General features: G+C 46.6%; 1 protein-coding gene across 9 annotated transcripts in view; it reads left to right on the top strand.

Moving 5' to 3' along the window:
- Positions 1 to 12851, top strand: part of EPB41 (erythrocyte membrane protein band 4.1) — a 96731-nt gene that overhangs the window by 54025 nt on the left and 29855 nt on the right. For 6 of the 9 annotated variants that reach the window (XM_086626200.1, XM_086626198.1, XM_086626197.1 and 3 more), the window contains exons 5-13: positions 656 to 698; positions 2659 to 2734; positions 3265 to 3483; positions 5679 to 5766; positions 6202 to 6354; positions 7233 to 7330; positions 7666 to 7838; positions 8934 to 9050; positions 10434 to 10562. In XM_086626200.1, the coding sequence (XP_086482326.1) occupies positions 656 to 698; positions 2659 to 2734; positions 3265 to 3483; positions 5679 to 5766; positions 6202 to 6354; positions 7233 to 7330; positions 7666 to 7838; positions 8934 to 9050; positions 10434 to 10562 (1096 nt within the window). Of the gene's footprint in view, positions 1 to 655; positions 699 to 2658; positions 2735 to 3264; positions 3484 to 5678; positions 5767 to 6201; positions 6355 to 7232; positions 7331 to 7665; positions 7839 to 8933; positions 9051 to 10433; positions 10563 to 11627; positions 11733 to 12851 lie in introns of all 9 variants that reach the window. The other 3 variants (XM_086626201.1, XM_086626199.1, XM_086626193.1) reach the window with 2 other exon arrangements.

Here is a 12851-nt window from a genome sequence, read left to right as displayed (position 1 = left end):
GGTTTTTGAGGCTTATGTTGCTCTGCCATCCCACAAAACCCCAAATTATAGAGGAGGGGGGAAAAAAGGGTATATTTCTAAATTTGTAGCTGAGATAATTACTAGAAACTTGAGTCCTACTTAAAAGAGACCAAGTTTATGTCACGCTCCTGTAAAAGATTCCAGCCTTCCCCAGCGACTGGATGTTTTCACTCGTATTTCAGTGATTAAGTCGTTAAAATCCTTAGCTAATAATAAAGTCTTGGCAGTCTTTGTTCCGAGTAGGGTAAGTATGGAGACAGGGTGCCCAAAATCGATGCAAACATCCTATTTGCCTATTTTTAAAGGTGTTGGAGAAAAAATAAAGTGCCTCTCATAGCTGGTTGTGGCTGCAATCGTACCTGCTGCTCTGTGCTTGCAGCCCTAATATGCTGCTTTTTTATTTCTCCTGTTCCTCGTGTCTCTCCCACAAGTACCTGGTAGGTGGAAGGCTTGGAAATGCACCCACCGAGACTGCAGACTGGAGTAAAAGTTATGAAAAATGCGCCGTCACTCCCGTTTCCATGGCTGCGCTCATGTCGAATGTTGTCTTCTTGCCGTATTTTTAGCGATTTGCAGTTTTCCGTGGTGTTTCTGGAACGTCTGTTAAACTGTGAATGTTTTTATCCTCTTACAGACGTGGCTGGATCCTGCCAAAGAAATCAAAAAACAAGTTCACGGTGAGTAGATCGAATTTATCAAGTGGGGTTGTGTGGTTTCTCCCTCCTTCCCTAAATAAGTGTGGCTTTGGGAGGTGATCCGGGGGGCCCAAGAATGGGTGAGAGTTCATGCAAGGGTGTCTGGCAGGGATCAGCACAAGTTCAAGCAGTCTGTGCATCCTTTTTCTTCTTCTTAAGTACTTAGGGATGCTCTAAATTTAGGAAAAAAAAGTCATTTCCTTGGGAAAACATAGCTTGGGGTGTGTTTGCCCTATGCAAACCTACACTGTCCTTACTACTGTGAAATGGGAGATTTGCTCCCCGTTGGAGGATGGGAAATAGGCATCAGTGGGGGAACCATTTAAATCTCAAAGTAGCGTGGCAGAACCTGAGCAAAATTGTATGCTGTAGCAAGGTTTTAGGGACTCTGAGGCTGTTTTGGGGTCCAGAAAGGGGTACTGGAATGATAAACGGCTCGAGCAGTATCAGGGCAAACACCAGATGCTCTCCAAAGTTGGATTTTAAGTCTCCTGGCACTGAATTTGTTCAAGATGAGGGCAGTGTCAGAGTTAAATACATTTTAGAGGCTTTTGTTTTGTCTCTAGAGCAAATCTGATTGCTTCAGGAGTAAAATACTGTTTTAAATATGCTTTTGGTGGGGGGCACAGAACAAAGCATGTCATGAAGTACAGCTTAGGGGGGAAATGCTGCAGAGCTGTGGAGTAGGAAAAGCTCCTGCTCTTACCAACTTCTCTTGGAATCGATAGCGGGATGTGTGTAAAGGGCATGAGCTGCTCCGGCCGTGCCGTGCAGGTAGAATTCAGCTCGTAAGTGTAACGAGCAACCTGCTGTGGGATGTGATCCCCTGAGATGGGTTAAATGGCAAATTACTTGAGTTTACTTAAATACATGTTTGATGTTGATGTGAGTCAGCGTACACCAGTGTGTGTTGGTTTAGGCAACCTCTGCTACCTAGAATGTCTTCTTGGAATAACTTGTTTTGAACTGTGTGTGGTGAAAACAACGTGCTGTGTGTTTAATCCCAGCTATGGCGTTGCGTAAGGAGTAAATCCACGAACGCTACGTCCCCCCTCCTCCCTGTTCGAGATTGTGATAAATCTCTGAACAAATTAAGCACTTCAGTATCTTCTCTTTCTGAAATAAATATTATTTTAAACTGTAGTGTTAAAGGGCACAGACTGGGGGCAGTTGTAACTATGAAAATTACTTTGACTGCTCAGTGGGTTGGCCAGGAGTGTTTTCTGCAGGCAAATATGATTATTTTCAAGAAAAAAAGGGAGTAACCCCTTCAGCTGTGTCAGCTGAATTGTCCATACCACAAATAATGCCAATTCTAGGTGTGATTATGTGGATTCTTGCTTCAGTTAATGCCTGAAACGGCGCTGTACGAGGTTTGCAATGAGTGGTATTAAAACATTTAGGTCTGGACCTCTAAAGCTCTTCCTATCTCAGTGCTTGCTGGTTTCAGCCAGAGATTGATGCTTGTATTGTGCTGGGTTTGAGCTGTGGTCTGGCTGCCCGACCGCGGTGCATTAGGCTGCGGAGTGAATTAGCACATCTGCTCCACCAGAAATTTGAAAATTGGGTCGAGTGATAATACAATACTAATTCATTATCTTACAGCACACGCCTGACCTCTCTTCATGAATCTTTCTTTTCAATCAATGAAAAAATATGTAACTGAGCCTCTTAGCAATTAATTTAATTTTTTTCCGCAGGTTGTGGTTTATTCACACATATTTGCCTGCCCTGCTTTGTCTGCTTGTGCTTGTATCTTAGCTTTTGTAAAGGAAATTGTGTTTTACACCCTCTGCTTAAGCAGCAGCTCAGTGTGAGTGAACAGTATCAGAACCAGGATTATGATCCCCTGGCTGTGTGTTATTCCCAGGTTTTTGTAACGACCGACTATCACGAGGCTGTTCTGGTGTGTTTATTTTTCTCAAACTCTTTTTAATTGCAGGAGGCCCCTGGGATTTTACCTTCAATGTCAAGTTTTATCCACCAGATCCCGCGCAGCTGACAGAGGACATAACCAGGTGAATGAGCTGGGAACGGAGGGAGCTCCCTCAGCAAAGCCGTGAGCACTTTCAGGAAACTAAAGCTGGAAGATTGAACAGAAATATTTAATATTCGAGTTTTATTCCATCCTTGAGCAAGGAGATCAGATGTCTTAACGGTTCGGAGGGATTTTTTTGTTTGTTTTTAATGGAAGTGTGGGATGCTCCTGCTCTTTGCCATTGTCCACATGTGCAAAGCAGTGTCATTTATCATCCTGACATGCGTGTGTTGGTATAGAAAAGCTCGTTTTAATTGAAAACCAAGATTTTCTGATCATAAGTATCTTCTACTCCCTTTGCAAAGCGGAGGTGACCTTAAGTCCTCCAGTCCTCCACACTGTTTACTGTGGGAATATTACCCCATAAATAAAAATACAGGTAGAAATTCGAAACAAGCATCATGCTGCATTCATCAGAGGCATAAAAAAAGCGACTCGGTCTGATCCTCAAGTTTCTTAAGTTTCTTTATATTCTCTGTAAATAGTATTTTGCTTTTTGCCACCCCCCAGGTATTACTTGTGTCTTCAGCTTAGACAAGACATCATTACGGGGCGGCTGCCCTGTTCCTTTGCGACCTTGGCTCTGCTGGGTTCGTACACGGTCCAGTCCGAGTTGGGAGACTACGACCCCGATCTGCACAGCCCTGATTACATCAGTGAATTCAAATTGGCCCCAAACCAGACAAAAGAGCTGGAAGAGAAGGTTGTGGAGCTTCATAAAACATACAGGTAAGGTGCAGTGGCTGGAGCAGCACCAAATAATGGGGCTTTCTGGTGTTTTCCCCACCTCTGTTGTATGCTTTTGGTTTCCTGCTGCATCAATTTTTAGGTTGGCAGCAGAAGCTCTAACATTAAGGTGTGAGTTTTCAGCAACTGAGAAAATCAACTATTTAAGAAAGATGTAATGTTTCAAAGTTATAACAAAATCTGTCTAGAAGCTGGAATTCTTTTTTCCTGCATGAAGAAACCATGCTTTTAGAAAGCAGATGCAAAGTCTGGCAATTGTTTTCTAACAAGTGCTCTTTTTCAACAGTATGTCCATGAAAGTAAGTTTTATTTCATGCGAAAATGACAACTATACAAAGTTTGCTTGTTTTAACCTTGCCTTTGGTTTTTTTTTTATATTTGCCTTGGGATTTATGTGATTTTTGGATTGCAATCTGGTTGGAGTAATCCCAGCTCTGTGTATATGCTGTAGCCTACAGTGTGTTTGGAGTTTTTTGCTGCCAAAATGAGTAACACTTTATAATGTGGAAGTATTCTGGATAACACAGGAGGTGTAAACCTTCAGTTAGGCTGTCCTCCTCGTGTTTCCCAGCACAGCCATGACCTGGGCTGATGTATCTTGCTCAGACAGGGTTGAAGAACTCCTGGGGAAGTCCCTCTGGTGCCAGATTCAAGAGTCACAGCAACTTAACGTCTTCCTCATCTGATTTTGAGCTTATTTTCGTGGATGCTCCTGAGTGCTTGGGTTGCAGAAGCTGTGTGGAGCTGTGTGCTCGCCAGCGCAGAGGGTTGGTGTGGAGAACGGCCAGCTGGTACCTTCTGCACCCTCCCAGAGATGCATTTGGCTTTTAAGGGAGCAAAAAAAGCCCATAAAACCACTCGGTGATACCAAGGCCTTCAGCCAGCAGCCCCTTGACCTGTGAAAAGCTGCTGGGTGATGCTCTAATAACGAGAATGGCGCAAAGACGAGACCTTCTCGCGGGCAGATGGAAACTCATAACCTGAGTGCGGTAGGGAGGGGTGGACGTGTGCCCCGGCTGTGACCGAAGCTACAATTAACACCTCGCTCAACCCCCCAGATCAATACTTTAAATTGATTCTCCTCCATTTGCACTGAGAGCAGAGGAAATGAGGGGAAATAAGTACGGGGCCGCTGACAAGTTTCATGACTTGAAGTCAAAGGCCGTTGGCTGTGCTGGAAGCGGCAGATCGCGCTGCTGAATTATTCATGGCTTCATTAGAAGGATACTTCAAGGTATAGGACATAGTTATATTTAATCTGCTTGTGCGTGCAGGAGGGAGGAAGTAACGTGCACCTGTTTAATTTCTGGTCCATGTTCTGTGAACATTAACCTGTCAGAGGGTTTTCAGGGGAAAACTCTGCTAAACCGTGCTCCGTCTCTGGCTGCTTTAGTTGCAAAGCGCAAGGCACGTGTTGGAGATGGCGACTGCTGGGTCTTTCCTAGAGGATTGTCCTTCCATTCTTCTTTGTCTGCCCTGTCTCCCACCACTAAAACCTCTATTTACATTGCACACGAGATGTCTGCCAGGGCTCTGTAAGGAAGACATCAAAGCAGGGAACAAAATGAGCCGAATACTCTCCCAGCAGAGCTGTTAGATGCACCTCGTACACCAGAAACTTATTAACAAGGGCACTTCGATAATGTTGATAATAGCCTCCATTATCAGGATGTTTCTGTTAAGCAGAGTTGCGTTGTGTTGCCCCTCCTGCGGACAGGGTACCATCTGTTCCCAGAAAATGTCTCATTCATCTGCTCCGTCCCAGTAGGAATCGCCGCTGAGCGGTCTCAGCTGTCCTTGCGTTTGGTTTGGAGAACAATAGCTGGGTTTGGGGGGTCTGGAGGCAGGAGGTCTGGGAGGGCATTACCTGTCACCCTCTGCCTTCAGCTGAGTTGGTGTTTCTTCCACTGAATCGGGTTTTGTACCCTGTACCGTGCTTCCTGGCCACTCTGGTGTCTGTAGAGCTCCGCAGAAATAAGGTGCGTCTCTTTTATGAGGATGTCTCAAAGCACAAATTTGTGCATTCAGAGCAATTTAATGATTCTTCATCTGGGCACAAATTTGTTTGTACTGAAAGCCAAAGAAAATCTAATGAGTAGATGATTTTGTGAAGTCCGATCTGTTCCCTCCTAAAAGCAACAGTTACAGGAATACCAGCCCTTTCTCTTTTTCCCCAGATCCATGACTCCAGCCCAAGCAGACCTGGAATTTCTTGAGAATGCAAAAAAGCTGTCTATGTATGGAGTCGACCTTCACCAAGCCAAGGTGAGAATCAGTGTGGGTGCACCTGCCTGTGGATTTTGGAATTTGATTATCCTTCTCTTGCAGGAGCAAGTTTACCTATTTCAGGAGGCTCCTTTTGAAAGATAGAGGAAGTGAGTTGGCTACTGGTACAGAAAGGCAGACACACAACAGAAGCATCTCAAGCATTCTTGCAAGAGAAAATGATTCTTCCTGATTGCTTATTACTTATATATTACAGGAAGCTTTAGAAAGGTACTGATGCAGACAGATCCTTACTCTGAGGAGCTTAGAAGGAAAAGCAAGCCTGGCACCGGCTGCGTAGGGAGCTGGAAGCTGAAGTCGGGGAGATGAATTCAGGAGAGCCTTGGGGAAAGACCAGAGGGGTAGTTTGGAGGGTGGACATTGACTTGAAACTTGTAACCCTGATACTGCTTAAATCCTCATCTGCTTTCCCAGGACTTGGAAGGAGTGGATATCACTCTGGGAGTCTGTTCCAGTGGCCTTCTTGTTTACAAAGATAAACTGAGAATCAACCGCTTCCCGTGGCCCAAAGTCCTGAAGATTTCCTACAAACGCAGCAGCTTCTTTATCAAGATTCGGCCGGGGGAGGTACGTTCTGAGGTCTTTGTGCTCACCTCTTCTTTAATCTCCCTCTGATTATCCCTGACACCTGTGCTCCACTGAAACGGGGAGGGAGGGAGCAAGCTTTTCTGTGAATGAGCGTTTTATACTGTGAAGTTTCTGATCTTGGCTTGGTATTAAGTTCGGATAGAGCCCGCTGGCCTTGCTGAAGGGATAAAACAGCGGGTGACAATTCAAACATCGTGTCATCCAGCACCATCTCCTGGCACCGCGTGGTATTCCCAGCATCCAGGGGAAGGCGGTGGGAAATTCACGGCTGAAACTGGGAGGGGACTAACTCCTTTTTCTGGAAACGGGGCAAGACAAAAGCTCTTTGTCTCGCTTTATATTTAAAAAAGAAAAATACAGAGGCATACCTTTTCACTTAGACTGCAGCAGGCAACTGCCCTGATGCTGCCTCTCGTGAACTGGGAGATCTCCAGAGCAGCCTGGCTGCTGGAAACACTGGGGAGAGAGGCTACAGTGGGAGCCTGCCTCTTTCCTCCTCTCCTTCTTCCTCCTGCTTCAGCTGCCGTGATCCAGCCTTGCTATTTTCAAGTTGAGTAGGTTGAAAACCACATCCCACAGCTGGGCAGCGTGGCAGGGGGATAAATGAATTTGAATAGCTGCAAAACCCACGGCACGCTCCTCTGCCAATCCCGGTGCACCCTGAGAGATGCCCAAGCTTGTGGCCAAGCCCTGTCTTATCTCGGACCCGAACTCCTCCTGCACAATGTGGAGTGAGTTCAGCTGCTCTTGGGCTGGACCAGCAGTTTGTGCCGCAGCAGAACAGGTCGATGGGCTGGGGACTGGGCTCCTGCCACGTTTGTTTCTTCCTGTACCTAAAAGACTTATATTTTCCACAGCAAGAACAGTATGAAAGTACAATTGGGTTCAAGCTACCAAGTTACCGGGCAGCGAAGAAGCTTTGGAAAGTATGTGTTGAGCATCACACGTTTTTCAGGTGGGTTTTCTAAACAGTAGGATCACCTCGAATAACTAATGGTTTAGATTAGCTGCTGTAAATGAGGGCTCCTTCAGTGTTCCTCAGGGTTCCACAAAAATTGGAATGAAGTGGTTGCAGAGACATTAAGTGTTTATATTGCACTAAATTTCTAGGCAGCTTCTGCTTCATAAGGCGCGTATGTCAGAGGTCTTCTAGCTTATGTAGCGTGGGACTTGTTGTTTCTGTTAATCAAGCATGTGCAGAGTCTTCTTTAATTTGTACTTTAATTGTTCTTTACCTGCCACTTCCTAGAGCTGGAGGTATGGTTTTTATACGGTGTGTGTGGTTTTCAGGCTGACTTCCACCGAGGCCATCCCGAAGAGCAGGTTCCTGGCGCTGGGCTCCAAGTTCCGCTACAGCGGGCGGACGCAGGCGCAGACGAGGCAGGCGAGTGCCTTGATCGACCGCCCCGCTCCGCAGTTCGAGCGGACGGCAAGTAAGCGAGCGTCCAGGAGCCTCGATGGAGGTGAGTGGCTGGTGCCTCTTCCCTCTCCGTAGCTGGATTCTGCAGGATGCTGAAATACTCCTTAAACATTAACTAAATTCCCGGCTTTTTTTAAAAAAAAAAAAAAAAAGCATAACTTCTCACTTTAATACAAGACCTGGATATAAAATGCAAGCTGATAGCTGTACTGGGAAGAACTGACTGACTAAAAGGATGTAGGTGGGTGCTGAAGGCTTATGGCAAAGTTCTGGTTGTAAAGATAATTTCCTCATTCAATCTCAATGCGTTTTCCTTTTAGCAAATGAGGAATTAAGCTGTTCTAGGATTTGTTTTGTTTAATGTAGCTTCTTAAATAACATAGTTTTCCTTGAGGGGGAGTTTTTTTGCCACAGCTGTTTGAAACATTTTCAGATCTGTTGAAGTGATGCTCATGTTGATGTTTGTGGCACATCGGTCAGGTGGGCTCATCCCTGAGAGTTTTAAAAGAGCCGGAGAGCAGCAGGCTCGAGGAGGTGAGGCATAGGAGGGAGAGTGCTTAAGTTTGCTCCCCTCATTCTGGATCATGGGGTGCTTGTAAAATCAGGATCCAGGGCAAAGAGGAGCATCCCTTTGCACCAGGGACAACTGCTGGAGCAAGAGCAGCGTTGCTTTGAGCCCTGAGGTCGTGCTGCAAGCCAGGAGGGAGCAGGGCTGCCCCAGTGCCCTGTGGCCAGCAGCAGCCAGGCTGCCTCTGCTCCTGGCACAGGTTTACAGGGCTCAGCGACACCCCGAGCCTGGGCTTCATGCCTTGGAGCTGGGAGGGAATTGGGCTGCTTGGTTTGATCTCCGTGCCACGGCAGAGCAAAAAAACTGCGTGCCCGCAGTCCGGGTGTGCGAGGTTACCCAGGCATGATGCACGGAGGCGAGGGGACCAGCACTGTTGGTCGCCCCTTGGCCATGCCCTGTAGACCGTTCTGACCCCAGATGAGTCGAGAAATCCCCGCTGCAATCCCGCAGCCAAGTGTCAGAGCTTGAAAAGAGCAGCCTGTGAATGTAACGCTTCTGTCCCCGTTGAAGTCTGCAGCCTTTTTCCACCTGCCGTGTGGGCGGCCGTTAACATGTGCCCCGTTTCTTCAGCTAAACGTGCGACTCAAAAAGTTGGGTTCAGAGCCCTAGAGGAAGAGAAGCAGGAGGAGGTGGTGGTGGTTGAGGTTCCCGAACCAAAACCCGCGGATCAGATCCGAGAGAAGCCAGGTATAGCTGTGGTGGTGGCTACAACTCTTCTGCAGCGCCTTTCCTGTCCTTTACATGCTTGTTCCTGACAACCCAAAGTTTCACCAAATCTGGCAGCTTTCTTTTTTCGTTTCTTTGCAAGAAGAGTTTTGCAGTCAGAGGACAGACAGCTTTGGCAGAGCTCTCTGGGAGACTCGTTAAATTTCTGCTTTGCACCTCGTTAGCCTGTAATTCTCGCAGGGAGGTGGGGAAAAGTTTAGGATGTGCTGCCGGCACTTGAGAACTGTCTTCTTATTAAATTTGGGTGGTTTTGTAAATGTGGATTAGAAAACTTTAAAGTTTGATCTTGAAACTTCTTGTAAAGCTTCTGAAATTCTTCATCCTGGGACCTGCTTGCCATTTTTTAAGCCTATTCTGGGTTTATTTTAGTGGTTTGAGAAACGCCACCCATTTTGCTACATGGAGCTTATATTTCTCTTAAGATAAATCCTGTTAATAAATATTAATAATTATTAATGCCTTTAAGAGGTGTGTAGGTACAACAGCATATTTGAATGCTAACAAGCATATCACAGCAGCGCTGTTGTCAAATATTTGCAGTCTTCATCACTTACATAGCAAATACCTGTGGTGCATTAGGGCTGGAGATAATTCGTATGCAAACACGTTGTGTACTGCTCCACTTCCCTTCTTCCACCCTGATTATTTTTTTTTTTACAGCGTGCTTTTGACATCACTGTTTTTCTGGTATGAAATCTAGACTAAGCTTTCATAAAGTAACGTGGCAGACTGTCTCCCCACCACCGTCTTGCCTTGAATTCTCACCAGTCAGCATCGCCTGTAGAAGCCAAAGGTGGAGAATTAACATTGAAGACACCGGGATAAATGGCTGTATCTTTAGGTTTTTTTAGATTTGAAGTTGATCACTCAAGTACATTTAATTAAAGCGGCTCGTTTTTATATAGGTTTTTATTTAGAGGAGTGTGGGTGTGTTTTTCCTGGGTTTTACCAGCCAGCACCTGCATCTCCCCAGACTTTGCAGGCAGAGCCCATCCTACTACTGCACTCGAGGGCCGTTTGCGTGTCCCCACGTATCCCTGCCTGGGCAAGACGCCTGCAAAGCTAATTTGTGTTCTTTTTCCCTCCTGTCCAATACTCCGTTGAGCCTGGCAGCACTAGAAAGACTGATAAGCAATTGTATGGTGGAAAATTACTACTAAGCTGCCTGATTTAAAACCTCCTTGCTCTTCTCAGCTGCTGCCTTTGGAAGAGGGATCTCCTCTTGCTCTTTCCTCTGCTGTGGTGACCGTGTGTGGTGGAGGGGTTGGAACTGGGTGATCTTTGAGGTCCCTTCCAACCCAAACCGTTCTATGATTCTGTTAACACATGCAAACCTCTTTCTAGCCAAACACGCTCTTGAAACTTTTGAAATGAAACCCATTGCAGAGGAAGAAGATGAGGAGGAGAAGGTAGAGGTGGTTAAGGTTCCCGTTGCCAAGCCAAAGTTACCGGAGCCGTCGCAGCCGCGGTCAGGTACAGCCGCAGCGGCATTTGCCATCGGTGCGGCTCCGGTGGCCGCCCGTGCTGTGACCTGCTGGGTTGAAGTGATGCAGTGCTGTAGGACAGAGGTTTCATCGTTTGCCGTGGTGTCCGTTGCCATTAAAACCACACTCGGCTTTGCAAGTGTGCTGTCGTTCCCGAGCGCTGCTTTATCGGGATGTGCCTCTGGTTGAGACGAGGAGGTGCCATGCTGTGGCTTGGCTGTGTGTGCTTGTGTGTTCAAATGAGTGTGCAACAGCCTTTTAACGCTCCTTTGTTACTGTCCCTTCTTGTAAGGCTCGTTCCCCTGAGCTGTAGGAACGTGCAGTGGCTGAAAATCAGGTTGTGTGCTCTGGGAGGTCACCTACACTCCGCTTTTTTTCTTCACTAAGGAGCCTTTTTCTTCCCTAGTTGGGTTTTTTCAGAGCAGCTTCACTGCTGCAGGCAGATACACTCTAATCACAATTAAAAGCAGAGTTGATTAGTCATTGCAGGAAGAGGAGATTGGGGCTGTGGAGGGAGGTAACTGGGATCTTCACCCATTTTCTCAAATAATACGAAAAATACTAAACCAACCCCTGCACTTAGACTCGAGGATATTCCATGGGATGGGTGGCAGCAGTGTCAGACCTGAGCACGTCCAGTGCTCTCCTGCTGCAGCTGCCCCTTCTCATGCACCTCCTGCACTTCTGTCCTCCTCTTGACACTTTTGTTCCCAGTAAGTACCGTTTTCTTGGCTGGGGCAATTTTAAAGCTCTTGTTTTGGAGCAGCACTTTCTACTGTCTTTAAGTCAACATGTGTGAAAATGGCTAACGGTGCTAAATCAAGAAAATATGACTAAAATAACGCAATTCTGGACAGCACAGACTCATCACTGAGTATCAGAGGAAAAACTTGGTATCTGTTAGTGTTTTTCCCCCATGTCTTGATGCTCTGAAGGGCTGAGAGAGAAGCAGGAGTCCCCAGAGAGAGGTGGCCCTGCGGGTTTACTGATGGCAGCGCTTCCTTTGCTACTTGATCTTCAAGGTGGCATTTTAACACCCGCGTAACTTTTTTAGCCAAACGTGCTCTTGGCAGTGTTGAGATAAGCCCAATTGAAGAAGAGGAGGAGGAAGAAAAAACGGTGGTGATGAGAGAAGTAGAGCCAGTCCCGAAGAAGCCAGGTACCACCGCGGCGGCTTTTCACACCCGGCATCCTCCTCATCCCGCCTGTTCCTACCATCTCACCATCCCTCTGTACAACCTCCCCGGCGGCCGTCACCGCTTCCGTGGCATAAATAGCACCAGGACACGGCACCGGTTGTCCTTCCGAAAGGATAACGCAGTGTCTGGCTCACAGGAATGAACTGCTGTGCCGGAGATGGGGCGAGATAACGGAGGTGGTGGTGGTTTGGGATGTTAGGGTGGATTTTCAGGGAGACGTGGTGTCTAGGAGTTTGTCTTAAAAGTGTAATTTCAGTCTCTGAAAAATCAGGTTATATTTTGCCCCTTCATGTTCTTGGCCACACGATACTTTATCCTATACACGTTTTATACACACAGATGAGTTCTCTTTTCAGTGAAATGAGGGTTCTTACCAAGGAGTTTCTTTTTTAACGCCAAATTTCCTGGTGTCTTTGACTAGCTGGATGGACACTGGTAACTGGTCACACAGCGTGACCTTTGCTGCATAAACTGTGACTTTAGGAATATGAGACCTTGTCAGAGAAATTAATTCAGGTGACTAGGTGCGTTTTCAGTGAAACAGCCTTAAAAACCAACGTCAGGAGAACTGAAGAGCTTATTCCACCTATAGATACGCACAGTGGGGCTCACTTTGTCACACGGTGTTGACTTGGCTATTTCAGAGGTGTCAGCGCTTTTCAGGGGTCAGGAACTGTCTGGGAAATCAGGAATCAAAGGAAAGAGTGGGCAGTTGATTTTGTGTGTACTTAGTGGTTGTATTTAAGACTGTCAGCCTCTGGAAAGATGATTTTTTTGGCAGCACGCTATTCATTTCTGCACTGTCACCGGTCCGGAGATGCTGGGTATCTTCTGGCAGTGGTGCCTTGGGGTGCAGCAGGAGATACCCACCTCGGACACACAGCTCCAGCCTGCTTTGAAACCCACCTGGAAGTTGCTGTGAAATTTTATAGAGCAATGCTTGTTGATTGTTGGTTTGTTTTTTTTTTTGCTTTAATTGCTGAAAAGATTGGGGAGCTGGGGGAGAGCCTGAGTTGCCCTTCCAGAAACCGTCCATTTCTAGTTGAGGAGATGCCAATGAGTCAAGAACTCGCCACAGC

Source organism: Tauraco erythrolophus, chromosome 24 (genome assembly GCF_009769465.1).
Source record: "Tauraco erythrolophus isolate bTauEry1 chromosome 24, bTauEry1.pri, whole genome shotgun sequence".
Lineage (NCBI taxonomy): Eukaryota > Metazoa > Chordata > Aves > Musophagiformes > Musophagidae > Tauraco > Tauraco erythrolophus.
The sequence above is the reverse complement of the archived record's forward strand: the minus strand, read 5'-3'. Positions and strand labels throughout refer to the sequence as shown.